The sequence below is a fragment of the Lactuca serriola genome, chromosome 1 (assembly GCF_051521515.1).
Source record: "Lactuca serriola cultivar US96UC23 chromosome 1, Lser_US96UC23_V15, whole genome shotgun sequence".
Classification (NCBI taxonomy): domain Eukaryota; kingdom Viridiplantae; phylum Streptophyta; class Magnoliopsida; order Asterales; family Asteraceae; genus Lactuca; species Lactuca serriola.
Window position 1 is genome coordinate 104,902,762 of NC_136408.1, and position 27,870 is coordinate 104,930,631.

Consider the following 27,870-nt stretch of genomic DNA (forward strand, 5'->3'; position numbering starts at 1 on the left):
AATCCGAAATTTACCCTTTAGCCCCTGACTTCTGAAATCCTTTTCAATTTAAATCCACAACTTATCAAACAACCCTCAACCTTCAAAATTCCTTACAAACTAGCTCGGAAATTATAATCTTAACCCCAAAGTCTCAATTATGATTTTTTAGCCCCCAAAACCAACACCTTGCTAATTTATTCCGCATTTATGGCTACTATTCATTTATAATTATTTATTTAATAAACGAAATTTTACATGGATCCTAGAATTAACTTAAAATTTATTGGTTAATAATTAAGGATTAAAATCAACTAACTTGAATTCTCTTTTCTCCCTTTATAGATGTTAAGTCAAGACAATAATGGTCTTCCTCATTCTTTTGGAAATGGTTTTCCTCTTCCTTCTGAAGATGATCTTGCACATTCAGATCAAGGTGAAATTGCTTTCTCACCTTTGGGAAATAGTGGAACTAGAAATCATGATTCTCCAACTATACTTCCTCCTCCTCTAGTGACTATCCCCACATCACGTTTTCCTTGAGTTGAAAGATACGAAACTACTCAAGTCTTATTGGAATGTAAACATTGAGATGGAAATTCTGTGTGTGCGCATGTTCTTGAAATGAAATCGTACATTGACAAATTGGACAGAATATGTATCGTTTTCCCAAGGGAGAAAGCCATTGATTTGGTTTTTCTTTCACTTCTTAAGTCATATGGTCAGTTGATTGACGACTTTAATATGAGGAATATTGACATGACCCTAATTGCTCTGATCCAAATGTTGATTGTTGCTGAAGCAGAAATGCTTAACAGCATAAGTGAAGCGAAAGTTCTTGAATGGTCTAATTCCGAAGGTTCCATGGACATTGATAGTGGTCACGATGGTGGTCTAGAAAAGATTTCTCTTCCCAATGGAAAGGGATCAACCAAGGTCCAACTATTTGATCGTATGGTAAAGAGAAAGGTTAGTTCTGAGATAGTTCCATGTGCTAACCCTAAAAGGTCCATATGTTTCTATTACATATTGAAGGGACATTGGTTGCGGAGCTACCCAAACAACCTAAAAGATCTCGGAGATGGTAAAGTTAAGTCGTGTGACTATACTTCAAGTACATCCATTATCTAACTCCATTATTTTAATAACTTACCATTCTTAGAGTCTTAATAGATGATGTGATGATCACATTTTGATGTTATTGTAGGATCTAAGAGAAAGAAGGTAGCTTAAGAAGAATGAGTTGAATATGGTCGTGAGAGATGCATTTCGTTCGCATGGTTTGATGATCAAATTTTGGAAGCTACTGCTTAGGAGTTATGATAATTCAATAGATTGCTTAGAAAATGTCTACAAACTGTAACATCCCGAGATTTGGCAGGTATTCCCGAACCCTCTTCTATCATTACCTTTTCATTTATAGTCCTTGGGGCTGGAAGTGAAGAACCAAGATAAGTTTAAGGGCCAAGTTTGCAACTTGGGCCAAGAGGGAGTACGCTGCACTTATATAAGAGTACGCTATGCGTACTAAGGTCCGCCGGTGTACTAATGTTAGGGTGAAACCCTAATATTTAGGGTTTTGGGCCTATATAAGCAACATTATGAGCATCAAAACCTTCCTTACCTTAGCCTCCACATATTACATTCATCCTCCTCAAACCCTAGCCTTTCTTTGTGTGTTTAAGCTTATTTGGTGTGTTCTTTAGTGCTTCAAGAGGAAGGTATTGCATCAAAGAGTTAGAGAAGAAGATCAAGCTTGTAGATCTGAAGTTAGCTTGTGCTCAAGAAGCTCCAGAAGTTATAAAGTTCCAAACTTTATGTATATATGCATAGATCTCAACATCTTACTTTAATATAAGCATTTCTTGTCCCAAAAGCCATAAGGTGGTACATGATGTGATTTGGATGAAAAAGGTTGTCCTTCTAGACTTTTGAAGGGACCTTGAGTGATAAAAATGAGGTCCCATTAGCTATATGTGTCCCATGCATGGAGAAATAAGGTCTTAATGGATTAAGAGCAAGCATTAAGAACTTTATGGACGTCCAAAGTGATAAAGTTCACGACTTTATGGATCCTAGGCATGTTAGGTCTCTGGATCTGAAGTTTAGGCTTAAGTGCTTAAGCCATGAATCACCTAATAAGGTTTTGGCAAACTGTTGAGTACGCCCAGCGTAAATCCAATATGCCCAGCATACTGGGTCAACCACCCTGATGGTGGTCAACATCTGGACGAGTACACCCTGCGTACCAAAGTAGTATGCCCCGCGTACGTCCTCTATTGGGCCTTTGTCAAATAGGCTTCAGACTTTTGGGTTGGTTATGGACAAAATGGAATTGGGCCTTTGCTGGATTTGTAAATAAGATATTTTGGGCCCAGTAGTGATAGTGGATCATGGGGTTAGGCCCAATTAGGAAGTTGGGCCCTATTTTGTAAATTGGGCCGATAATGGGCTTTATATATGGACTTTCAAGTCAAGGACTAGGTCTTTGGGCCTTGACCCAATAAAGAGAATTGACTTAATGAATGGTGTGGAAATTTAGTCAAGAAGGTTATGTTGGGTATTAAGTTAGTATTTATTGTGTAATAGTTTAGGATTCCCGGCGAGACAACATTAAGAGATTTACATTACTTCAGCACTACTTGCGAGGTGAGTTATCCTCACTATATCAACAGGGTCTAAGGCACCAACGATGGCCCTTTATGAATTGTATCTGGTTATGGCATGATATGTTTATTGGTTTGCATCCTGGTAGTTACGATGAGGTTATGTTTATGCTTAGTGACTTGGTTAGGTCGGTGTCCTAGTTATAGGATGGTATTATGTGATATTCTAGTATGATATGTTAGATTGGTATTCTGATAGATAGAATGGTATTATGTGTTATGTGGTATGATTTGTTTGATCAGTTCATTGTCTATAGAATGTTATGTGATTATCTGTTATATGTGCACATGTTTGTTTGGCGGTTGAGGCTTATCTGCTTTGTGCAAAAGCCAATAGACTTGGGCATTACAACCTGTTGGTTGTAGGCCGTGAGTATTCCATCCCGAGGTTAATTGGACTCATAGTATGTGGGCATTCCAACCTATTAGTTGTGGGTCTGGGGGGGGGGGGGTATTCCATCCCGAGGATGATTGGACCCATAGTATGTTGGCATTCTAACCGATTGGTTGAGGGCCTGGGGTATTCCAACCCAACGGTTGACTGGACCCATAGTATGTTGTTTATGATTATATGTGTATTGTCGTGGGTATGGGTATTTTGTGGGTACTCACTAAGCTTCTGGGCTTACAGTTTTAGTTTGTTGTTTTAGGTACATCAGGGGACCACAGCAAGTAGAAGGCGTGATTATACAATTCCTCATGTTTGATTTATGTTTCTGGGAAAACTCTAATATTAGATTATTTTGGAAACAAATTTGTAATAACTACTGATTTTAAACATTTTGCAAAAGTTTTAAATTGGCTTGAATTTTATGGGTGTTACAGGAACACAATTTTCATTTTGTGCATTATAGGGAAAAGTTCCAATTTTTCGTTCAGTATCAATAAAAGTGAATTTTTGGTTTATCTAGTTAGTTTACATCATATTTCCTTACAATGACATTTATGAAAGTGTTGGTTACATTTATATTATTGGCAATGTTAATTATGGATTTGATTCTTGTTTTATTGCTTGTTGTATTCTCATAATTAACCAAGTGAAAAGGAATTCTCATCACCCAAGTTTCAAATGGATAGAAACTTGGAGTGATGCAATTTGAATTGCGTGATGTATGAGAGTCTTGATCGTTGGAAGATTATGACTAATTCATTGATCAAATTTTTATGTGAGTCAAAGTGAAGGACTAATGGATCTATTACATGTTGATATGGACTCTTCAGATCCACTACAAAGGTTGATAATTCTATTTATCATGATTTACTGATGTTTCGGTAAATATGGTTGTGTTTATAAGATTAAACATAATTCTGATACTCTAATCCTAAAGGAAAGGAGAGTACTTTAATATCATGTTTTGTGATCATCTTAATGATTGTGCAACTATATCACAATTGATCCTCGAAGAAGATCTTTGTGCAATTGTATGACTAAGAAGAGGAATCAGACATTGTTGAAATGGGTCAATCAAGAAATGAGTCACACTTCGTTTCCAATCAAGTTTTAGAGCCATGCTCTAGTTATTGCAAATCATATCTTAAGAAACTTATTTCGTACTAATTATGTTTATAAAACCTCATGAAATGCAGCGTAATAATGCTATCTTACTCTATCACATTTGGAATTGGAAGTTGTGATGTTTTGGTTAAAACAAAGGATAAACTAAGACCAATTTTATGAAGTGTTTTCTTGTCGGGAATTCATAGTAACTTTTGAATAGTTGTTTTAGCTCATCAAGGAATGTTCCTTGAGAGAGAAACTTATATGTTAAGAAGTTAGTAGGAGTCTTATTGATCTTGACAATTTCAGGAGTCAATCAAGAATAAAACCTTTTAGTTATCACTAACGCACGACCTGAGGTTGATAACCTATTTATGTGCACCATCCAATTTAGATGGAAATTCTTATGAGTTATATGGTTCTCATTTGACTATGAAAAATAAATCATGTTGGTCAGTGAAAGTACATTGATTAATATGGGTGAGTTTCTTAACAACACGGAAGCGTTGGTAGGCCCTTGTGCTACCAGAGACCAAGAAATTAAGAATAAGCGAAGTTTAGTCCATGAAAGGAAAGCTTAATTTGATTTTGGTTTTCTCCTAAACCTTATCTCAAGATTGTAGGTTGGAAATAATAGATTCACATGGATGGGAAAGTTTACACCATAAAATCTAGGTGGCAAAAGGTTTCACTCTAATTTATAAGAATAGTTATGAAGAAATGCTTTTTCTAGTAGATTTTAAATATTTTATAAATATCATTAAGGTTAGTGGTTGTGTTAATTGCCTTATCAAAATCTTCATATGATTACAACATCCCTTTTCATAGTTCAAATTGTGAGAAATGGCAAGAAATTGTGTGAACCTTCAAGACATATAACTATATGTTTTGGAAGGGTTTGAACACACATGTAATCTATCCAATAATGGAGTATAAGCTTAAGAAGTCTAGTTGGAGACTTATCGAAGCATCACATTTCAAATATCTACACTTTAGTAAGAAAGTCAATAGTATTGATTTCTAGAAGTCAAGTTGATTTCTAGGTACAAGTTGTCACAACTAGCAATTTAGGGTTTAAGATGCAAAGCTTGTTCACAACAAATCCCTCCATGTAACCTTGTTGTATCTTATTAATAAAATCAAAAAATACAATGCTATTTAAGTTCATGCGTGCATCCATTGTGAACCAAGTTGAAATAGTCTCATGCAAGTCCAAAACTCGATCCAATAGCTAAGTCCAATCAATTTTGGGCCTTAGCCCAAGGATTCTCGGCCCAACACCTTATTGTACCAGAACTTTTTCTTTGGGCTTTATTGGGCTGAAAAATCTTTCTTTAGGCCTTATTGGGCCGAAAACCCTTCCTTAGGCCTTATTGGGCCGAAAACTCCTACCTTTGGGTTTTAATGGACCGAAAACCCCTTTTGGGCCTTCTATTGGGTCGGAAACCTTTCTAATGGAGAAAATGAAACCCGAAAACCATTTGAGGAGCTTTTGAGGCCAAAAACTATAAAGGGTTTCGACTAGAGCATGTATTAAACAAAAAAGGAAAAGAAATGGGGAAAATGGGGTTGCCACCTCATTTTTACTCAACATACAACCAAGCCATTAACCTTCATACTTCCATGAAAGTATCACATCAAATTTCCACAAAGTCAACTCTCTTTTCCCTTCTCTCTCTTATTCTTGGCAAAATACCTCTCTCACACACCTCACAACCTTATTTTCCCTCACTTAGTCTCAAGGACTTCCTCCCACTTCTTCTCTCAAACTCTCAAACTTCTCTCATTTTTCCTCCAAAGTCGTGGGTGTTTGTGTGCCATCTTCAAAGGTGTCTCCTTCAAAAGCTCATAAATTTGGTAAGAACCTCATGTAACCTTTGAAACTATAAACATTTTTATGATAACAACTTCTTGTTTACATACTTTTGTTGTGTGTTAAGCTCTTAGAAACACCAACTTTTCAAGAATCTCTCCAAGACAAGGCTACGCTCGAAAAAATTTCTTCTTCTTCTTCTACCACTCGACATCAACCAAGGTGAGCTTCATACCCCCCATATTTTTCGTATTTTTCATGTTTTCGTGGGCAGGATATAAGTCAAATCTCGTTTAACCGTTGGATAATTGCATGGACCAATGTGTTATGTGTTTAACCTTTGGGTAATTGCATGAACATGGATTTTACCTTATAAATCTTCATAAAAATCATGAGAAATGTGTTTGTTAATATATATTGTAACAGCCCGGAATTTCAGGTATTTCTTTAAATTATTTTTGGGCACATTTAAGAGGGGACTCGGCGAGTAGGTGCATGACTCGCCGAGTAGGGCCATGGTCTTGGTTGCAGTCGCAGATACGCGACTGGACTCGACGAGTCCGAATAGGGACTCGGCGAGTCGACGCTGATTCAGCTGAACCCTAGCCGTTTCATTTCTGATCGTATATAACGATCTTATGGCCGTCATGTCGCGTCTTTTGGCCGATTGAAGATACCTTGGGAGTGTGTGAGCATCTGAAGCAAGAGAGAGGACTTGAGGAGGCTTGAAGAGATTGTTAGACAAGGAGGAGCAAGGTGGTGATCAAAGGAATTGAGTACTGGAGGTTTGGGGACACAGGGAACACGTTTCCAGGTAATCTTCGGATCAAAATCTGTAGCTTTTACGTTGTATGCGAGTTTAGGGTTTAGGAAACCCATTTAAGGATTTGTTAGATTATATTGTTGTTATAAGTGTTTAAAAACCCCTGTAATAGTATTTGTGAAAGTCCAGGAAGCCCCATATCTATATACTTCGAAATCATGCGAAATACAGGAGGCAGCGGATTGACTGCATGGCGAGGACTCGCCGAGTCCAATGATCAGACTCGGCGAGTAGCTTGAAGATTCACTAGAACTCGCCGAGTTGTTCTTCAGACTCGGCGAGTAGCTTGAAGGTTCACTAGGACTCGCCGAGTTGTTCTTCAGACTCGGCGAGTAGCTTGAAGATCTACTGGAACTCGTCGAGTCGTTCTTCAGACTCGGCGAGTGGTGTCAGGGTGTCTATACTCGTCGAGTTACCCTTTGCACTCGACGAGTCCGGTCAAGATTGACCGTTGACCTGTATATAACTTAGTAGGGTCAGTTGTCTTGTTTGATAAGATCATTAACAAAGGATGTGGTATTATAGGGAACCTGCGGATTAGCGGATCGTGTGCGAGTAGCTCGAAGGGTTTATAGCTTGCATACTACGAGGTGAGTCTTCTCACTATACTTCACCCGGAAGGGTTTGACTGTGAGACCGGAAGGTCGTATGTGTTATATTCATGCTATGTCTAGAGAGGTAGATGCTTTATATGTGATGTATGCTTATACGGGCCGGAAGTCGAGACTTTATGTGATAGAAAGGACGGTATGATGTATGACTTATATGTTATGTGTATTATGTTACATGTGTTATGTTTTATACTATCATGGGCCGGAAGGCAAAATACTATGGGCCGGAAGGCAATTTAATACGGGCCGGAAGGCGATATATATTATGGGCCGGAAGGCGATTATGTTACGGGCCGGAAGGCAATGTTATGTGGACCGAAAGGTCCGGGCCGGAAGGCGTATGTGGGTAAGTCGTATACTGGGGAACTCACTAAGCATTTATGCTTACTAGTTGTGATTATGTTTTTCAGGTACTAGTGATGACCGTGGAAAGGCGCCGGCGTGACACGTACACACTGCCACTGTTGAAGATCCTGGAGATTTATTATTTATATTTTTGAATTAAACTTGGAATAAACCCTTTTGTCGAATAATGATGTTTTGTTTTTAATGAAAAATTTATTTGAAAATTTGAGCTGTTACAATTGGTATCAGAGCCTTGGTTTGAGGGATTCGGGTGTACTTTTGGGTGCAACTGAACTCAGACCGGGGATTTGAGGAAAAACTTTTTTTAAAAATAATAAGGACATAACATTTTATAAAGGGTAAGGCGGTAAAAACAAGGGTGGAACAGTGTGTACGAGCAGCCAGCGTCCGAACGGTAAAGATCCCCAGAATACCTTACGATGTTATGTTATGCACTGAATTATGAATTGTTATGCATGCTAGAAGACTAGGTATACAAGATAGGACTAGAATTGCCTGTTTTGTGATGCCTTAGTCTAGGGAGATTGCTTATATGAGATATTCGGTAGCGTGCAAGTAGATAGTGCATACTAGAGGTAGAGTACTCATTATTCGGGATTTGGGGAGGAAGATTTGGGACGAATACTGATACGGTGTGGTCGGTAGTATTGGGCCCGTACTATCGAAGGCACCGGATCAGTGGAAGACTCAAATAAGAATCCCTGGAAATCGGAGACTGGGTAGGGCGCGTATCGAGTACAATTGTACTTGGTGGAGTCTCTGATGATTTTATGTTGTATTTCAGAGACATCATGGTTACCACACGCAATGGGGCGAGTTCGAGCGGTGCGAGTGACGAGGAGATTCGTCAGATTATTCAGGAAGAGGTAGCTGCGGCGGTCCGGGCTGAGATCCCGGAGATGTTTGGGTCTATTAAGACCACGTTGATGGAGGAGTTTGAGGAGCGGTACGCCGCACTTACTGAAGCTGCAGTTACTGCCGCTACCGCAGCGGTGGCTGCTGCCAGGCCGCAAGGGGGTGATTCATTACTATTCAGGGAATTCAGCAACACGAAACCCCCTGAATTTGATGGGACGCAGGATCCGATTGCAGCTATGAGGTGGATCGCCGACATCGAGGGGTGTTTCTATACTTGCTCATGCCCGGAGCACTTGAGGGTACGGTTCGCCTTGAACCAGCTCCGTCTGGGAGCGAAGGATTGGTGGAAGTTCGTGACAGCGAACTTCACTCAGGCAGAGATTTCGGCGGTGACATGGGAGAGGTTTACGGAGATGTTCAGGGATGAGTACGTTCCCCCGGTAGAGAGGGAGCGATTGATTCAGGAGTTCTTGACCCTTAAGCAGGGTACTGATTCCGTGGCAGTGATCACACGGAAGTTTCATGAGAGGGCAATGTTCTGCCCCGAGCTGGTATCTACGGAGCAGTCGCGGATGAGCCGCTATTTGGGTGTTTTGAAGAGGGAGATCCGGGAGTTTGTGTCAAACTCCACCTATCGTACTTTCACTGAGCTTCAGGCGAACGCCAGGAAGCGCGAGATTGAGTTGGAGACTCAAGCGAGGGAGGAGGCTGAGTCTCGGCAGGTGGATCGACGGCCGGTCCAGTCTCAGCCGGCAGCCAAGCGGACTAAGTTCGCTGATTCGAGGATGGGAGGTTCGAAGGGTCGCACTTGCGCGAAGTGCGGCAAGAGTCACGAGGGGGCGTGTCGAGCTGGTGGTTGCTACAAGTGTGGCAAGGAGGGACATATTGCCAGGGATTGCCCTAAGGGGTTTATGGTTTGCTTTCACTGCAACCAGACAGGCCATCGGAAGGCCGAGTGCCCGCAACTTCGTCAGGGAACTACACCTACTACCCGGACTACTGAGACCCGACCGGCGAAGGTCGAGGCCCCGAGGGCTCGCGGGAGAGCCTTTCAGCTGACTGCGGAGGAGGTCCGCGCTGCGCCCGATGTTGTGGCAGGTATGTTATCAGTCACGTATTTAATTAAAGGTCGAAATGTTATGCTTATGTTAATGTATGTGTAGGTACTTTCCTTGTGAACTCTATGCCTGCTCTAGTATTATTTGATTCGGGTGCGAGTAGATCGTTTGTATCGTTAGCTTTTAGTCAGCACATCGGCATTAGTCGTGAGCCGTTAAGTCGGCTATTGAGCGTTTCTATTGCGGCTGAGAGGGTGATTTGTGCTACGGAGGTTCTTAGGGGATGTGTGCTAGAGATCTTCGGGGTCGCATTTCCGATTGACTTAATTCCTATTGCGATGGGTGATGTCTGTGTCATCGTAGGCATGGACTGGTTGAGCCGATTCAGCGCTGTCATCGACTGCGAGCGTCAGCTGGTGACTATACGAGACCCTAGTGGGGGAGTTCTTACGGTATACGGCGAGGGTACCCGTTCGGGATCAGCTTTTTGTTCGGCCGCTAGGGCGAGGCAATGCCTACAGCGGGGATGTAACGGTTTTGTGGCGTATGTGATGGATACGCGGGAGAGTTCCGAGAGACCGAAGACATTGAAGGAGGTTCCAGTGGTGCGCGAGTTCCCAGATGTTTTTCCCGAGGATTTGCCAGGAATACCTCCCGCGAGGCAAGTGGAGTTTGGTATCGATCTAGTTCTAGGGGTTGCGCCTATTGCGAAGGTGCCTTATCGTCTTGCACCCCCAGAGATGCAAGAATTGTCCTCGCAACTTCAAGAGTTGTTAGGAAAGGGATTTATTCGGCCGAGTAGCTCGCCGTGGGGAGCACCGATTCTGTTCGTCAAGAAGAAGGATGGTTCACACCGGATGTGTATCGATTACCGGGAGCTGAACAAGGTGACAGTTAAGAACCGCTATCCGCTACCAAGGATCGATGATCTATTCGATCAGTTGCAAGGGGCATCTTGGTTTTCCAAGATTGATTTGAGATCAGGGTACCATCAGGTAAGAGTGCGGGATGAGGACGTCCAGAAGACAGCCTTTAGGACGCGGTATGGGCATTACGAGTTCGTGGTGATGTCTTTTGGGCTCACCAATGCCCCAGCAGTGTTCATGGATCTCATGAACAGGGTATGCAGGCCGATGCTGGATCGGTCTGTGATTGTATTCATCGACGACATTCTGGTGTATTCGCGGTCTAGGGAGCAGCATGAGGGACATTTGAGGGAGGTCCTTGAGGTACTGAGGTCGGAGAAGCTATATGCAAAATTCTCCAAATGTGACTTCTGGTTACGGGAGGTTCAATTTCTGGGGCACGTTGTAAATCAGGCAGGGATATTGGTCGATCCGGCCAAGGTGGAAGCGGTGATGAGTTGGGAGGCACCGAAGTCACCTTCGGAGATCAGGAGTTTCCTTGGGTTGGCGGGGTACTATCGAAGGTTCATTAGGGACTTCTCCAAGATCGCGGTGCCACTTACCAAATTGACCCGAAAGGGTGTTACATTCTCATGGGGACCCGAGCAGCAGACTTCCTTCGAGACACTTCGTCAGAGACTGTGCGAAGCACCAGTACTAGCTCTTCCAGAAGGGATGGAGGACTTTGTCGTATATTGCGACGCATCGATTTCGGGACTGGGTGCAGTGTTGATGCAGAGGGGCCATGTGATAGCCTATGCATCGAGGCAGCTGAAGCCTCACGAAGCAAGATATCCCACGCATGACTTAGAGTTGGGGGCAGTTGTGTTCGCCCTCAAAATTTGGCGTCACTACCTGTACGGGGTTCGTTGTACCATATACACGGACCATAAGAGTTTGAAGTATTTGATGGATCAACCCAACCTAAACATGCGTCAGAGGAGATGGTTAGACGTGGTTAAGGATTATGACTATGAGATCCTATACCACCCAGGCAAGGCTAATGTGGTAGCTGATGCATTGAGTCGTAGGGCGGAGAGTACTCCATTGCGGGAAGTATGCTTGAGATTGACGGTGATGACTCCGGTATTAGATGCTATTCGTGGGGCACAGGCCGAGGTTGTGAAGTCTGGGATGCAGAAACAGGAGCGGGTCGTCGGGTTGATTTCAGAGTTCGTTACGGATGGGCGGGGACTTCTGACATTTCAGGGTCGGATCTGGGTGCCATTCGTGGGCGGTACGCGTGTTACTTTGATGGAGGAGGCACATAGATCGAAATTCTCGATCCATCCCGGTGCTACGAAAATGTATCTGGATTTGAAAAAGGAGTACTGGTGGCCTTGCATGAAGAGAGACGTTGCCTGGTTCGTTGAGAGGTGTTTGACCTGCCGTAAAGTTAAGGCCGAGCACCAGAGACCGCACGGTAAGTTGCAACCCTTGGAGATCCCTGAGTGGAAGTGGGATCAGATCACGATGGATTTCATCACCAAATTGCCGAAAACTGCCAGGGGAGTCGATGCGATTTGGGTGATTGTGGATAGGCTAACAAAGAGTGCACACTTCCTTGCCATTAGTGAAAGTTCATCAGCAGAGAAGTTGGCAGAGTTGTACGTGAGAGAGATAGTATCTCGGCATGGAGTGCCGACCTCGATTGTTTCGGACCGCGATGTACGTTTCACTTCCAGGTTCTGGAAGAAATTCCATGAGGAGTTGGGTACTAAGCTGCATTTTAGTACCGCATACCATCCCCAGACCGACGGTCAGAGCGAGCGGACGATTCAGACATTGGAAGACATGCTTAGAGCGTGTGTGTTAGACTTCGGGGGTAGCTGGGATGCACATCTGCCGTTGGCTGAGTTTTCCTACAACAACAGCCATCATTCGAGCATTGGTATGCCACCTTTTGAGTTGTTGTATGGTAGGAGGTGTCGGACTCCCATTTGCTGGGGAGAAGTGGGACAGAGAGTGATGGGCAGTACAGAGATTGTACTTCAGACGACCGAGCAGATTCAGCGAGTGAGGCAGAGGTTATTGACCGCCCAGAGCCGACAGAAGAGTTATGCGGACAGACGCCGATCCGAGCTCGAATTCCAGGTCGGCGACTTCGTTCTCCTAAAGGTTTCTCCTTGGAAAGGGGTAATTCGGTTCAGGAAGAGGGGCAAATTGGGGCCCCGGTTCATAGGTCCATTTCGGGTAATTGCAAGGGTAGGTCGGGTAGCTTATCGGTTGGAGTTGCCGGTGGAGCTGAGTCAGATTCACAATACATTCCACGTGTCGCAGTTGAGGAAGTGTATAGCCGATGAGGCAGCAGTGGTTCCGTTAGAAGATATTCAGGTGGATGCGAGCCTGAATTACGCCGAGAGACCAGTAGCTATCAGGGATCGGAAGATCAAGGTTCTACGGAACAAGGAGATACCTCTGGTGTTGGTTCAGTGGCAACATCGGAAAGGATCGGAGATGACTTGGGAGCCGGAAAGAGAAATGCGGGAGCAACATCCGGAGTTATTCGCAGAATGAGAGACTTCGAGGGCGAAGTCTAGTTCTAGTGGGGGAGAGTTGTAACAGCCCGGAATTTCAGGTATTTCTTTAAATTATTTTTGGGCACATTTAAGAGGGGACTCGGCGAGTAGGTGCATGACTCGCCGAGTAGGGCCATGGTCTTGGTTGCAGTCGCAGATACGCGACTGGACTCGACGAGTCCGAATAGGGACTCGGCGAGTCGACGCTGATTCAGCTGAACCCTAGCCGTTTCATTTCTGATCGTATATAACGATCTTATGGCCGTCATGTCGCGTCTTTTGGCCGATTGAAGATACCTTGGGAGTGTGTGAGCATCTGAAGCAAGAGAGAGGACTTGAGGAGGCTTGAAGAGATTGTTAGACAAGGAGGAGCAAGGTGGTGATCAAAGGAATTGAGTACTGGAGGTTTGGGGACACAGGGAACACGTTTCCAGGTAATCTTCGGATCAAAATCTGTAGCTTTTACGTTGTATGCGAGTTTAGGGTTTAGGAAACCCATTTAAGGATTTGTTAGATTATATTGTTGTTATAAGTGTTTAAAAACCCCTGTAATAGTATTTGTGAAAGTCCAGGAAGCCCCATATCTATATACTTCGAAATCATGCGAAATACAGGAGGCAGCGGATTGACTGCATGGCGAGGACTCGCCGAGTCCAATGATCAGACTCGGCGAGTAGCTTGAAGATTCACTAGAACTCGCCGAGTTGTTCTTCAGACTCGGCGAGTAGCTTGAAGGTTCACTAGGACTCGCCGAGTTGTTCTTCAGACTCGGCGAGTAGCTTGAAGATCTACTGGAACTCGTCGAGTCGTTCTTCAGACTCGGCGAGTGGTGTCAGGGTGTCTATACTCGTCGAGTTACCCTTTGCACTCGACGAGTCCGGTCAAGATTGACCGTTGACCTGTATATAACTTAGTAGGGTCAGTTGTCTTGTTTGATAAGATCATTAACAAAGGATGTGGTATTATAGGGAACCTGCGGATTAGCGGATCGTGTGCGAGTAGCTCGAAGGGTTTATAGCTTGCATACTACGAGGTGAGTCTTCTCACTATACTTCACCCGGAAGGGTTTGACTGTGAGACCGGAAGGTCGTATGTGTTATATTCATGCTATGTCTAGAGAGGTAGATGCTTTATATGTGATGTATGCTTATACGGGCCGGAAGTCGAGACTTTATGTGATAGAAAGGACGGTATGATGTATGACTTATATGTTATGTGTATTATGTTACATGTGTTATGTTTTATACTATCATGGGCCGGAAGGCAAAATACTATGGGCCGGAAGGCAATTTAATACGGGCCGGAAGGCGATATATATTATGGGCCGGAAGGCGATTATGTTACGGGCCGGAAGGCAATGTTATGTGGACCGAAAGGTCCGGGCCGGAAGGCGTATGTGGGTAAGTCGTATACTGGGGAACTCACTAAGCATTTATGCTTACTAGTTGTGATTATGTTTTTCAGGTACTAGTGATGACCGTGGAAAGGCGCCGGCGTGACACGTACACACTGCCACTGTTGAAGATCCTGGAGATTTATTATTTATATTTTTGAATTAAACTTGGAATAAACCCTTTTGTCGAATAATGATGTTTTGTTTTTAATGAAAAATTTATTTGAAAATTTGAGCTGTTACATATATGTTGCATGAAATCTTTTGAATATGGGTTGTACGTTCAAAAATGACAAAACTATGAGTGTTGTGCTCAAACATGTTAACTTTTGGACATATACATTTTTGAACACTTATACTTACAAAAATATTTGAATATAATAAATTTCAAGGTTTCTATATGCATTTTTGTGAAAACCGGACATGTTAGAGTCATGAAAAAATAGTATCTTCTCTGTTACGAAACTCTTAACCTAAATTTTGGTGAATTAAACAAACTACAAAACTTGATTATTTATTAAAAATAATTTTTACTAGTAAAATAGTTGTAATATGATGTCACTATTTTAATGGTATCAAAACTTAGAGGATTATGCTATTTACATAACATTTATTACAAATAGACGAGTCCATTAATGATTATTCATAAAAAGTGTTATAAATAATTTAACCTAAACGGTATACAGAACAAATTGTACGACAGCAAAATTTGCGTGTCGTAATCTGTCCATCATAAAGCTTTTAAAAGTACAAGTTATAAGTTGTATGTCATAAAGCTGTAAAACACATGTCATAAAACTTCAGTCATAAATTTACACTAGTAATGTCGTTTTCATTATTCAACGAGTGGAGTCAAAGTTCGCGTAAATTAGTTAATGCTCTTGTGAGACATTTTCTTCGCCGTACCTACCTATCGTACACCATAAGACCTGTGTTATAACCAGAGTTTCCTGGAGAGAGAGCGAGACCCTTGTCTATAGATCTATACGAGATTGACAACCCCACACCTCAGTTGTTCGCTACAGTTGGAACGACGTGTCTAGGGTGACAAAGGTCCCCCCGGCTCAGATGATTGAAGAACATCATGTTCAGGCATATCAGTCATATTAATATGGTTATAAGAACTCACATAGGGATTAACATACTATTTCGGTTTACAGGAAGCTTACACTTCATTGATTTTATTAAACTATAAAGCAGCAAATTATTTTTCAAGTATTCAGTCTCTTACACTTTTGGTCTTAGGGTTTAAGACTACAGTATTGCATGCATAAAAAAATATGGGATTTTCTGGGAACACACTCCTTACAATCACAAACAAAAGAAAAACAAAGGTTTTTTTTGAAACTATAAACTATTTTCTGTACGATATTCACTTCCATCGTGGTCTTAGAGTTTAAAACCACAGTTCGCCTTTAAGAAAATATTGTATTTTTCTGGAGATGTTCATTATTACTTCACAAGGAAAAGATAAAAAGGAATTACCCTCGATTTCAGTTCATACTAATGAAAACATTGGATTTTCTGGGAACACACTCTTTACAAACATAAACAAAAGAAAACAAAGGACACGCATGCATATATTCAAGGTTTTAGAACCAGACTTACAAATCATTTTCATAGAAAATATTATATTTTCTAAAAGTACTACGAGAACTATTCTAATCAAGTGCAAAACCATTTTTATACAAAAATGCTTATGAACTCACCAACTTTTTAGTTGACGCTTTTCAAAAAGACTTGTATTCTCAGGGAACCAACAATAGGTAATCAGCTCAGCTATGAGATCAAGTGGTGCAATTTTATGAAATTTTAGTTTTGTCACTTTTGTGTAACTGATGAACCAGTACAATATGTAAACTATATATGTGTGTATTTTCAATGTATGTTGCTTGGAATGTTATGTTTCATTTATATTCACTTTTGATGATACTATACAATGTCGTCATCCGCCCCCGGACGTTTACACCATCCTGTTTCGGGGGTGTGAAAGATTGGTATCAGAGCATTGTTTACAGTGAACTAGTATATCAAACCATACAAGATATACAACTATAAATACAATGAGACTAAAACAATCTGAGTACAAGTATACCTTGATAAGAACAAAACCAAAGTAATTAGATGTTGGACACTACAGTCAAACCTAGAAGGTTATGTAATCATATCTGGGATTACTATAGCTTGATCAACTATATTTATTCAATATACGACCAACATGTGTTTGGGAGTGACAGTGGTGTTGCAATAAGACTAAAACTTACCCACTTTAAATGCAAAGGAATATTAGAATCAAACATAAAGTTTAAAATACTATAGGAGTATTTTAGGATACCGTATAACTCCCACACTTAAATCTCCTACATGTTTCTCATACCTCTATTCTGGTGCATATAACATGGCTGGATTTCACCACGAAGACCCCTACTACCCTGCCATAGCAGCCAACAAATGGAACGAGGAGGAGCCAAAAGAGATTCACGAGGAAAGCCCAGAAGTGGGTCCTGAAGAATACCAAGAGATGGACTATGAGGGGGAGAATTTTGATGGGGAATCTGACGAGTATGAAGGCGCCTGAGAGATCCTTAGCGAGCCTTACCCTTCAGGAGCAATACCGAACCAGCAAGCAGGGCAAGAGGACCTTACCGACCGTCTACGCTCCTTAGATGAGGAAGTGGCTACCTTAAGACAACAGCTCATTGCATCTAAAGCTAGGGTAGCCCTAACAGAGTAGAGGGCAGAACAGGCCACTCGTGAAATGAGTGAAATGGCTGAGCACCTTGTGCGTTATTTCGGCATATGAGAGTCACTACATTACTTGCACTATGCCTAGGTTTATTATGTATATCGTTATAACTATTATTAGTAAATTAAGAGAGGTACGTCCTCCAAGAACCCATGTAATCCAAATCAACTCATTGTACTAATAACTATATCCTCTTTTGTTAAACTTAACGATCGTCCGATAGCTACTACCACGTATCACCATAAATACATTAAAGGAATGTAGATCGAAACATTTAGAATCATACAACGAAACATGTGACTTATATGTGTGCATACATAAATGTATGTCTATGAATATAGATGAAATACAACTAGAAATAGCCATAGTTACTCACGAAATCACTTCTCATCATACAACAAAATCATGTCTTCCCATGGAAACAACCAGCACACCAGCGAAACACCGATCCTACGGATAGACTCTGCTACTTTCCAAGCCGCAGTGACAGCTATTGTGACAGCCGTCATGGCACAACTCGACACTAACAACACAAACAAAAATGGAATCAGTGTTGACAATTCCAATCATAGTAATAACTAATAGAACCAACGAGTGACTGCCTACCAGGACACCCCAAACCACAAACCCAAGACCAAGAAACAAAAGTGCTGGAAAAAGAAAGGGAGCTGTGCAAGTCAAGGTCCTACCAAAAGACAACAAGCTATAACAACCCATACCCCCATTGACCCTACTAACTCCACACAGAGAAAACCATATGTTGGAAACCCCCTAAAATGCAGCAAGTGTAGCTTCCATCATAATGGAGTCTACCGGAAGTTGTATTGCAAAAGGTGCAACAAGAAGGGGCACAACGCCCACCACTGCAAGACCCTGGCTCAATGCATTGCCCCAACCCCCGATACTGGAGTACGCCCAATATGCCACACATGCAGTGAAGCGGGATATTTCAAGAGAGATTATCCAACGAAGAGGAATGACGGAGGAGCAGAAGGAGTTTAACAACAGGACAGGATGAAGCAACAAGGAACCCTACTGGGATTTTTGGTAAGTTTCCAAACAACAAAAATTAAGCATCGAATTTTCAGAAAAAGTTTTTTCCAACTAAAATCATAATTATAAATTGTTCCCTCATCCAAACAAGTCATATCATTAATAGAAAAATTAAAGATCCTAACCGGTGAGCTAAAAATTCAATGTCATATATAATTAAGATTCTACAGGCTTAAAGTGCATGATTCTGCCTTAATTCCTGTTCCTTGTCTGGTTGTGGACTTAGGGTAGGGCCATTCAGTCGACCGTCTTTTCAATCTTAATTATATATGACTAGGTTACACCAAACTATTATATAGAGACCTAGTAGGAAACATACTACAAGATTTCATCAGTATATATCCAAGTGCTCGTACCTACTAGAAAACCCTAAATCCGGTATATAATTGTCGCAGAGGTAGTAACAAGGATGAAACTTGAAGTGTTAAAGACATGTACATATAACCCACTAATATTCCAAATAATCATCCCCTTTAAAATCGACTTAACATTTGTTGCAGTGAGAAGTCCATCGTAGTCATTTGGCATGGGTTGGCTTGACCCTCACCATATCAATTTCATGTGCTGCAAGAGACCTTTCGCCTTACCCGACTGATTAATGAAACTTTTCAACCTATAACGACCAACCTCTGAATCGATCTCTTGCCTCTAGACACATAAGTACCTATGCAAGAGGTACCACGCTATTTCCTAGCCCACAGTAGAAATAAGAAACAAGGAGTGAAGGACACCGAGGGTAACCTAGAGATTTATAACCTTTCCAAAGTAGTTCCCAGAAGGTCTTTTGGAAATACAACCTATATGAGAATTTGAGTTCGGAATCGACTCAACTCTTGGAGCCATTCTCTATAGTCAAATCCCCAATGCCACCTCGCACCAACATAAACAAAGAAAGTGTTCGATCGATGGAACGACTTAATAAGTAAGGGAATTATCAGACCAAGACTCGTACCTCAGATAGTACCCATTCGACTCATAAAGAGGAAAGGAAAATTGTCGATAGGATCACTAATTACTAAGAGTTAAACAAGCCCATCATCAAGGGTCAATATCCCCTGTTCCGAATCGACGGCCTATTCAACCAACTTCAACAAATGAGCGAAAGTCGACATACCACTAACCCGGAACTTCATAGGAAGAAACTCCTGAGAAAACCTAATAATTTTAAGTATCGGATAAAGCCATGCTTAGATAATTACTTCTTGGATTTTATCATGAGTAATTTTGACACGATAATATCTTATATACTTGAAACAGAGATGTATGAGTTGTGGTTTACAAGTCAGTTGTGCATTGATAATACATAAACACATCAGTAACTTGATGTTATAAAACGTATTATTGCGCATGATTTGATGATTAAATAGTACAAGCATATAAGTCAAAGTTTATTCGTTCCTTTTTCCCCAACGAGAAAAGCGATATCTTTGGGCCCCTCAATGATTTGATGTCAACATATGAAGTGCTTGGCCAAGCCCATACTAAATTGATGTGCTCAATTATCAGTCTGAATTAAGTCGTCATAAATCGGGAAATTAAGAAATAGAAATTTGGACAATGAGATTGATTTAAATCCATTTCTCAAGTCCATATGATATCTTGTAGAATGAAGGAATATTTGATATCTTAGGACACATAACTAATTGGGTCAGATTTTAACAATGGCTTTCAGAAGCTATAATTTCCTGATTAGTTTGGAAGTTATACTTGCAGTTATAGTTACAGACTTATCCAAGTGGAAGACTATTGGATTGGGTGTTTAAGCCCATAACTATAATTGGTATAAACTTGAATTGATAGTAGCACAATCGTTTTGGGTTGCCCTCAAACCTAACAATTGAATATCATAGCTTTTAGAAAGAGAGAGAGAGAGAGAGAGAGAGAGAGAGAATGAGAGAGAGAGACGAATTTATTAATTTATTACATGGTTAATAACTTAATTAGAAATCAAAATAAACAACTTATTAATATATTATTAGAATAATATATTAATTAGAAATAGTAATATTTAATTAATAATTAATCAGAAAATAATTGGAGTTAATTTTGCGATTAATTGGATTAATTAAAAATAGGAGGACTAAAGGTGATAATGTTCAATAGTTGAACATCGACCAATTCTAGAACCTCCCATAGGGGGGGAGATTCTAGAAGCGGTTCTACTGTTTTCCTTGGGCATTAAGGAGCCTTGGATGCCTCAGGGGGGAAGAAAAGGGATTAAAGCTTATCTTAGGAAACAGTCTTATCTAATAGCTTCCTAGTCTCCTACAAAAACCCCTATGGGTTTAGATTTTCGGCCCATGCCTTATAGGAAAGGGTTAGGGCCGAAATTTCCACCTTTCCTATCTCTCTTTAAGTTTCATGGTTGCTAGTGTTTGGATGTGAACCATTAGAGGCACGACACTTGTGGTGCTTGCTTCCAAGAGTTTTTCAAGAAGGTTTTTAATTAGTTATTTACTATAATAACTAAAAGGTATGTAAACCCTAATCTCCTTTTATTATTTTCCAAAATAGTATAGGTTTCATTAGGGTTTATTTGATGTTCATAGTTATAACATTCAATAGAGAAAACATAGATCCATATTAGGGTTACATGCATACTTGAGAGTTTAAGTTTATTTGTTTTGCATAAAACGCATCAGGTTCATTTTAGTATTGTCTTACTTGAGGACAAGTAAGGTTAAGCTGTAGGAGATTTGATAGTTTCATTTTATTTACTTCTTTTTATAGTTTATTTTAGCATATTTCATTCATAATTTAGCTAATCTTCATGCATATTTTCCTTTTTGTTATTTTATGATTATGTTGGGTACTTTCTAGTTTTGTGAGCATAATTGAAGATTTTAAGGACACTAGTAAAGCGGGAATGTTCGGGACGTGTGAAAAGCAAATTGACTAAGAAGATGATAAAGAATATTGGGCTAGAAGACAAATGGTGATGATGCAATTCTTCGGCTTGTTGATTATGGAAACTTAAAGAAGATGATCTATTACTTAAACGAAGATGGAAGAATATTAGAGCATGCACAAATTATTAATCGGGCGAGTATGTGAGCTATGGGTGGATTGGAGAAGACAATTTGGGATTAAATTAAAGAAAACTTGAAGAATTATGGACTACAAGCTGATTGGACTCGTTTTGGACTAGTAGGCTAAGTTATTTGAGGCCCAATTCACAAAAGACCCCATTTCAAGCACCATACGCGCAACCCTCCCGTACCCAGCTGCACGGCTGCACAAGGCCTGTAGGGGCAATTTCAAAAATCTTTCTTTTATGCTATATGGGGAAGGTTGGTGTGCTAATTTTCCACACTCTTACACCTCTAATTTTAGAGCATTTTCTCTGTAGAATTTGAAGACTTTGAAGGCTAAGAACACTTGAAGAACATCTACTTTTTACTCTTGAATCTTGCTACAAGTATGGTACAATATAATTTTTTTTTTATTTTCTTGAGTTTAGCCATGCTAGGCTAAACTAATATTTGTTGACTTTGGTGAAATCACGTGAATGTTTGGTTGAATTTTGAAGAACTCCATTAATTTGTTCTTGAATCTTTATGAGAATGTTTTATATTTTAACATCTTCTTGCTACTTGTACTTTTTTTATTCATGAGTTTAAATGTATTTGTAGTGAATAGTTGGTTAATATCTGTATTAAGTAATGGATCATCAAATTAGCAAGCAACAAGTGATTCTTGTGTTAGTTTTCACTTCACACAATCAAAAAAACATTCTCTCACACATGGTAGTGGAAGCTTTTGAATCCTCTTGGATTTGCTGAATTTTTGGTTCTTAATGCTAGTTAATTTTCACTAATTACATGCTTAATGGAAATTATGACTTTAACTAAGGAAATATGTTATGATCTTCTCTAAATTTGTTAATAACTAAGAAAAGTCTAGGAAATCTCAAGTTTATTGGATCACTATAGCAAAATTAGAGATTTAAGACACGTATTTCACTTTGGATTCTAATGATATATTTACCAAGTGTTCAAATGACAAAACCTTAAGTCAACCATCTTTCTCTCATTGATTTAACATCAAATTCTTGCTTTTATTTAATTGTGTTATTTAGTTTTCTTTAAATATATTAAAAGACTGAAACCCCCATTTTACATTTATTGTCATTTATAAGTATTATTACAAAGAGATTTACATTGAGTAACAAATTGAACCAATCTCCATGGACTTGATCCGTTTACCAAGTGTACAAGCTTTAGGGTTATTATTTTATTAGCCTCGACAACCACCATTAAACATTGTTAATATTTTATCGAGTCAAAGCATACATAAATGCTCTGCGTACCAAAGTTCTGCTACGAGATAAAATTTTCACTTGGTTAGAGTTTCATTTATTGTAATTCTTAGCGGCCTTCACTAAGTTGGAGTTCCACATGTGAGATAAGATTTTGTAGGTTGTTAAAAATTGGTCCGTTGGTGACAATTGACGAAAGTTTTTAAGAGTCGAGAGAATCATAAGTCCAATTTCTTTGAGAAGCATATCATGATTATGTGTTACTTTTAATGAAATAATACATGTAGGAATAAAAAAAATACCAAATTAAACAACACACATTTTTAGTGAAAGTCGTCCAAGAGTATTGATTGATTTTTGGAACAGAGAGCGAGACTTGTAACCCTAGATACCCACACTATTTGGAGCTCTGTTTTTTTTTTTGCTATAGAGCATATGAACATCAAGATCACCGGTAAAATTAGCTTATGGATTTTGAACAGTTGATTGATTCTCTTAACTTCACAACTGGATGAATGATGAATGAATGAAGTTACCGGAAAGACAAACCTTTGATCATTGTAAAAACTTGCGAGAAAGAGTGAACATGAAGTTGCGCCTGTGACTTTTTGGGTTAAGAAAAAAGCAAGACCCTGTCCATTAGAGTTTATGTGACTGAGAAAGAAGCTTGTAAGAAAGCCCTTTGAAGAAACACAGTGCTCATGAGAGATAATGCTGAGAGAGATTTCTTTCAAAGGCGGGAATAATCAGGACCGGTCTTGACGAATTAAATATTCTCAAAGGCCCGGGACGAGCCAGAAAAAAAAGACTCTTATCGTTATTATAACTTTTTATTTTTAAATAAAAATATATAATAAAAATAATTAGGCCCTGTGCAGCTGCCTACTTTGCATTCTCAATGCCCCCATGCGGGAATTGATAGCGTGTTGAGTTTATAATTAGAATAATTTTTCAGAGACCATTTCTATAAATTTAAAAAAAAAAAATACGAATCATTTCTATTGTTTTTTCAAATAAAAGGACCATTACACACTTTTATAAGGACTAGGCAGTTAATTGAGAATTTTAAAGAAATATAATAAACAAAAAATGCACTAGTTCCGAAATGGTAATCGTTTGTGAGAAGGAAACCACAATTCACAGACCAGGATATTGACCGCTTACTCACTTCACTATATGGTGGATAGTAAACCCTAATTCCCAATTCTTCGACATTTTACCCCCAAGGATAAACTACTTGGTTCGTCGGATTGTAGGATGGGTAAGTTTCTTCTTCATAAACCTCCATGTTTTAATTTGTTTGAATTCTGTGGATTTCTTTTGTTCGTTCCAGTTAGCTATGTTTTTGGGTAGTCGTTGTCGATCATTACGTATCCACTGGAAAACAGAAATCAGGAAACCGATTTCCAGAATATTTATTACATAAGTTCGAATATGAACGGTAAAATCTAGTTTTTGCTGCCAGTAGAACGTATATTATGTGATCAAAATCGAACCCAAAATGACTTTTTTTTTTTTTTTTTTTTTTTTCATTCATACTTTTTCACACGCACGTGTGTATATATGAGGTTAGCTTGTTTGGCGTATTCATCACTACATAACCTTTGTCATCAAAGTATTTATTAATTTCCGATAGCTCCTTTAACTGTTTTTAATGAATCCATTAACTGAAAAAACCCTCTCCGTCAGTCATTTGAGACTATTTATGCACTTGCCATACTTTGTGTTTGTTCCATGTTTCTTGAAATGCTTTGTCTATATGGCCTCAACCTTTACTTTTTGGATAGCTGATGTTGCTCTTAGGTTGGATAAATATCTGTTAGGACTACAAAAATACAAAATGTTATATGTGACGTACATTTCTTGAAAAAATGCTTAAAACCATTAAATCCTGAGTATTGCAAATGAAACAATTTCTTTATCATGAGTTATGTGATAATAAAGGAAACTAAGAGGAGTATCTGACATGGCAAGTTGTTCCATGTTTCTTATTGCCTTGTATTTTCTTTTAAATAATTTGGTCTTATTTTCTTCTGGAGCTAATGACAGAGAATTATAGAGCGGGGCTTGTAACTTGTGCTAAAGAAGATAGAATCAGTAACTTACCTGAACACTTGATAGACTCAATCTTAGAGCGGGTCCCGCTTGAAGAGGCTGTAAGGACAAGCATTTTATCCAAAAATTGGAGGTACAGATGGACCACAATGAGGGCACTTGTTTTTGATCAGCATTTCTCCAAAAAATTTGCAAAAAATGGAGCTTTTGGTCGTAATGGGTTTATAAGGGTCATAAACCAAGTCTTGTTCCTACACAAGGGTCCTTTTTTGAAATTTCATCTGCATATACCAGACATATCTCTTGATAGCTTCCAAGACATTGATCAATGGATGTCATTCTTATCAAGAAACGGTGTCATGGAACTCATCCTTACTAATTTTAATCGACGTTATGAACTTCCTTCTTATTTGTTTTCTTGTTTGGAGTTGACAAAACTGAAACTGCAAAACTGCTTCTTCAAGCCACCACCCAAGTTTGAAGGATTTCTTAATCTTGAAGATCTTTATCTCAGGAATGTTGATTTTGGGGCTAGCTTGTGTGGACCTCAAATCAGCTTGCCACAGCTAAAGAAGTTGTCCATGTATTCATGCACAAATGTATCAAATTTCAACATCAAGGCTACAAGAATCTGGAGTTTGGCTGTCTTCACTTGTCCAGGTGTCATGTTGCTCCAGTTATTGCATAGTCCATGCATCAGTCGATTTGCTATACGAGATTTTGTTCAAGGGGAAAGAATGAATTTGGAATGGGTGTTACGTAACTTGCCTGTAATTGAAGCTTTATATATCGATGGTAGTTCTCTTAAGGTATGCTAATTAAGAACTAAACATTTTATTGCCTACCATTTACTCTTCCTCAATTGGTGTAGGCACAAAGTGGTCCTACCTCTCTCATATAATGTAATTCTCGTGTTTTATGAGGTAAGTTAAAAATAACTTTCACTCTACAGTTTTTATCGGCAGAAAATATTCCAAAGTGGCTTCCACATCCGGTTAATAGCTTAAAGCATTTGAGGTTGCGAAATTTTGAAGTTGGTGATTTGGATCAACTTCATGGTGCTCTTTGTTTGCTTCGAAACTCACCGAATCTAAAAAGTTCTGTAATACAATTGTATATGGTAAAGTAAAAAGTGTGAAAAGTAAAATTTATTTTGCTTATATGATACAAGAAATGGATGTTTAACTGCAGTTATATTTTTATATATTTCCAGGAGCCTCAAGTTGATGTGGGACTAGCTTCGAATCATTTGGATACTCCAAACTGCTTGGACTATACATTGAAACAATTGCAGACTGTGGAGATAATATCTTTAGAAGGATCAGGACCAGAACTGCTTTTTATAAAGCTTCTTCTTGCCCATTCCCCTTCTCTCGAAAGTCTTACCAATAGACCAAGTAGAGATTCTGATGTTCAAAAAAGATTTGACATTGCTAAAGATGTTATGCAGTTCCCTCGAGCATCAACAAATGCAAAAATGTTCTACTTGGATCTAGAACCATAATGGTGTAAGAATCTTCAACTACGTTGCTATTTATCTGTATATTATTACATATCTCCATCCTTAAAAGCGTGTTTTCTTGTAATTTTATTTTTACAAGAATTATGGCATTCTCTCTTTCCACAAAGCTCTACTATAAACTTCCGCCTTCAAAATAAAGTTGTATATACTTTTTTTAATTCACAATGATTTACGAAAATGTAGACGGATACCTATAACCGAAATCATGAATTCATAAATGTAATTTTGAAAACTTGTGTACACAGAGAAAGAGAAAATATATTCACATGGCTTCATACCAATTAAATGTGAGATCTCTGTAGAATCTCTCCTCTAATGAAAACAAACGCTTGTTTAACCTATTTGCTTTTGCTACCCTTACATTTTCCTTATTTTCACAAAGTACCTTGGTCAAGTTGAGTTCTCATAGCTACAAGTCCTTAGCTTTTCATTGTTTTACATGTTAAGTCCTTGAAATAAAACAAACAGTTATTACAATCCTAGAAAGTTTGTTTGTTAAATTTGTTTAAGCATAAGAATAAATAAATAAAGACCATCATATTAAAAGTTATACTTGATTTTTGCTTAGTTGTGGCCATTGTAAATAGTTGTAAATGGTTGTGCACATGAAGAAGAGACTGATGATCTGAGATTTGTATTATGCAGAGGTGCATCTGGGAAGAAAGACGTGCAATGATCATAGCAAACATCTATGTTAAAGAACAAAGGGAAGCTGAATCTGTTTGCTCCAAATTAGATTGGTTGAAACAGAAATACTAAAATCTAATGTAGTTTATTTATATTACTGAAGATCCAAGTGCTGGTCGTCTGTAGGTTTTGATTGGAAAATGTTGGCCTTTATTTAGAAAGAACTCCTGATGTGGTTCTAGGTCGATGGTCATGACATGGATTTTGTGATTTTGAGGCATAATTCCTGAAAGGCCAATGAAATCGTTCATTAATCCTCATGTCAAGTAGCATGTATGAAAGTAATTTGTATCCTGTTGAATCTGGAATTTTTGGGCATAGTTATGTAATGCAACATCAGCAACACTCGAGCTAAATCAACAAATTTGAAAACAAAAAGACAATTGATTTGAGTATAATGTTTTTTGCATGTTAAAAAATTTATTAACCGGATAAGAACCAAAGGGCCTCTAGTGGTCTCAAGAGGTATCAAGGGTATAGGTCCTCCCTACTTGAGGCTGAGGGTTCAAGTCTCGGACATAAATGAAATTTGGTGCTAGTTAGGTGTAAATTATTTATTTATATTTGAAGGTTAAAAAAAAACCGGATAAGACAATTTTTTTCAATATAACATTTTTGTTTGAAATTATTAGACGATAATCACAAAAGGACCACATAATTGATGTGAATAGGGATGAACATTTGGATTGGACCGGACAGAATCAGACCGGTTTTGGAGAATATTGTGGACCGTGGACTGGACCGGATGAGACATACTGGTCCAGGTCTATGTCCGGGTCCAGGACCGGGTTTTCCATTGACGAACAGATGGTCGATACGAAGTCTAAGTAGATATTGGAATCGATTATGCGAAGTCAAGGATTAAAGGAAGTCGATTTTGATTTCGTTATGCTGGTTAAGTTCGACGATTTGTGATGAAAAAGCGAATGTTTGTTGTAACTCAAAAAGCGAAGATTTTGATGTTTATGGATTTCGAAAGTTTGAGTCTGTATTTGTTGGTTTGTGATCGAGATAGATTGAAATCGAACTCGATTTGGAGTCGATATATCAAACTCATGTT

The 27,870-nt window shown here is 39.3% G+C and overlaps 1 protein-coding gene across 2 annotated transcripts; it reads left to right on the forward strand.

Moving 5' to 3' along the window:
* The first annotated feature begins 23,673 nt into the window (after positions 1–23,673).
* On the forward strand, positions 23,674–27,070 carry LOC145070363 (F-box/FBD/LRR-repeat protein At1g13570-like). 2 transcript variants are annotated; one of them, XM_079017304.1, is made up of 6 exons: positions 23,674–23,807; positions 24,596–24,734; positions 25,116–25,410; positions 25,554–25,721; positions 25,815–26,109; positions 26,769–27,070. In XM_079017304.1, the coding sequence occupies exons 1-5, from the start codon at positions 23,804–23,806 to the stop codon at positions 26,103–26,105; spliced, it is 897 nt and encodes a 298-aa protein (XP_078873430.1). In that variant the 5' UTR covers positions 23,674–23,803; the 3' UTR covers positions 26,106–26,109; positions 26,769–27,070. The 2 variants fall into 2 exon arrangements, with proteins under 2 accessions (XP_078873430.1, XP_078873422.1); XM_079017296.1 differs by having other exon boundaries at positions 24,596–25,410.
* The last annotated feature ends 800 nt before the right edge of the window (positions 27,071–27,870 follow it).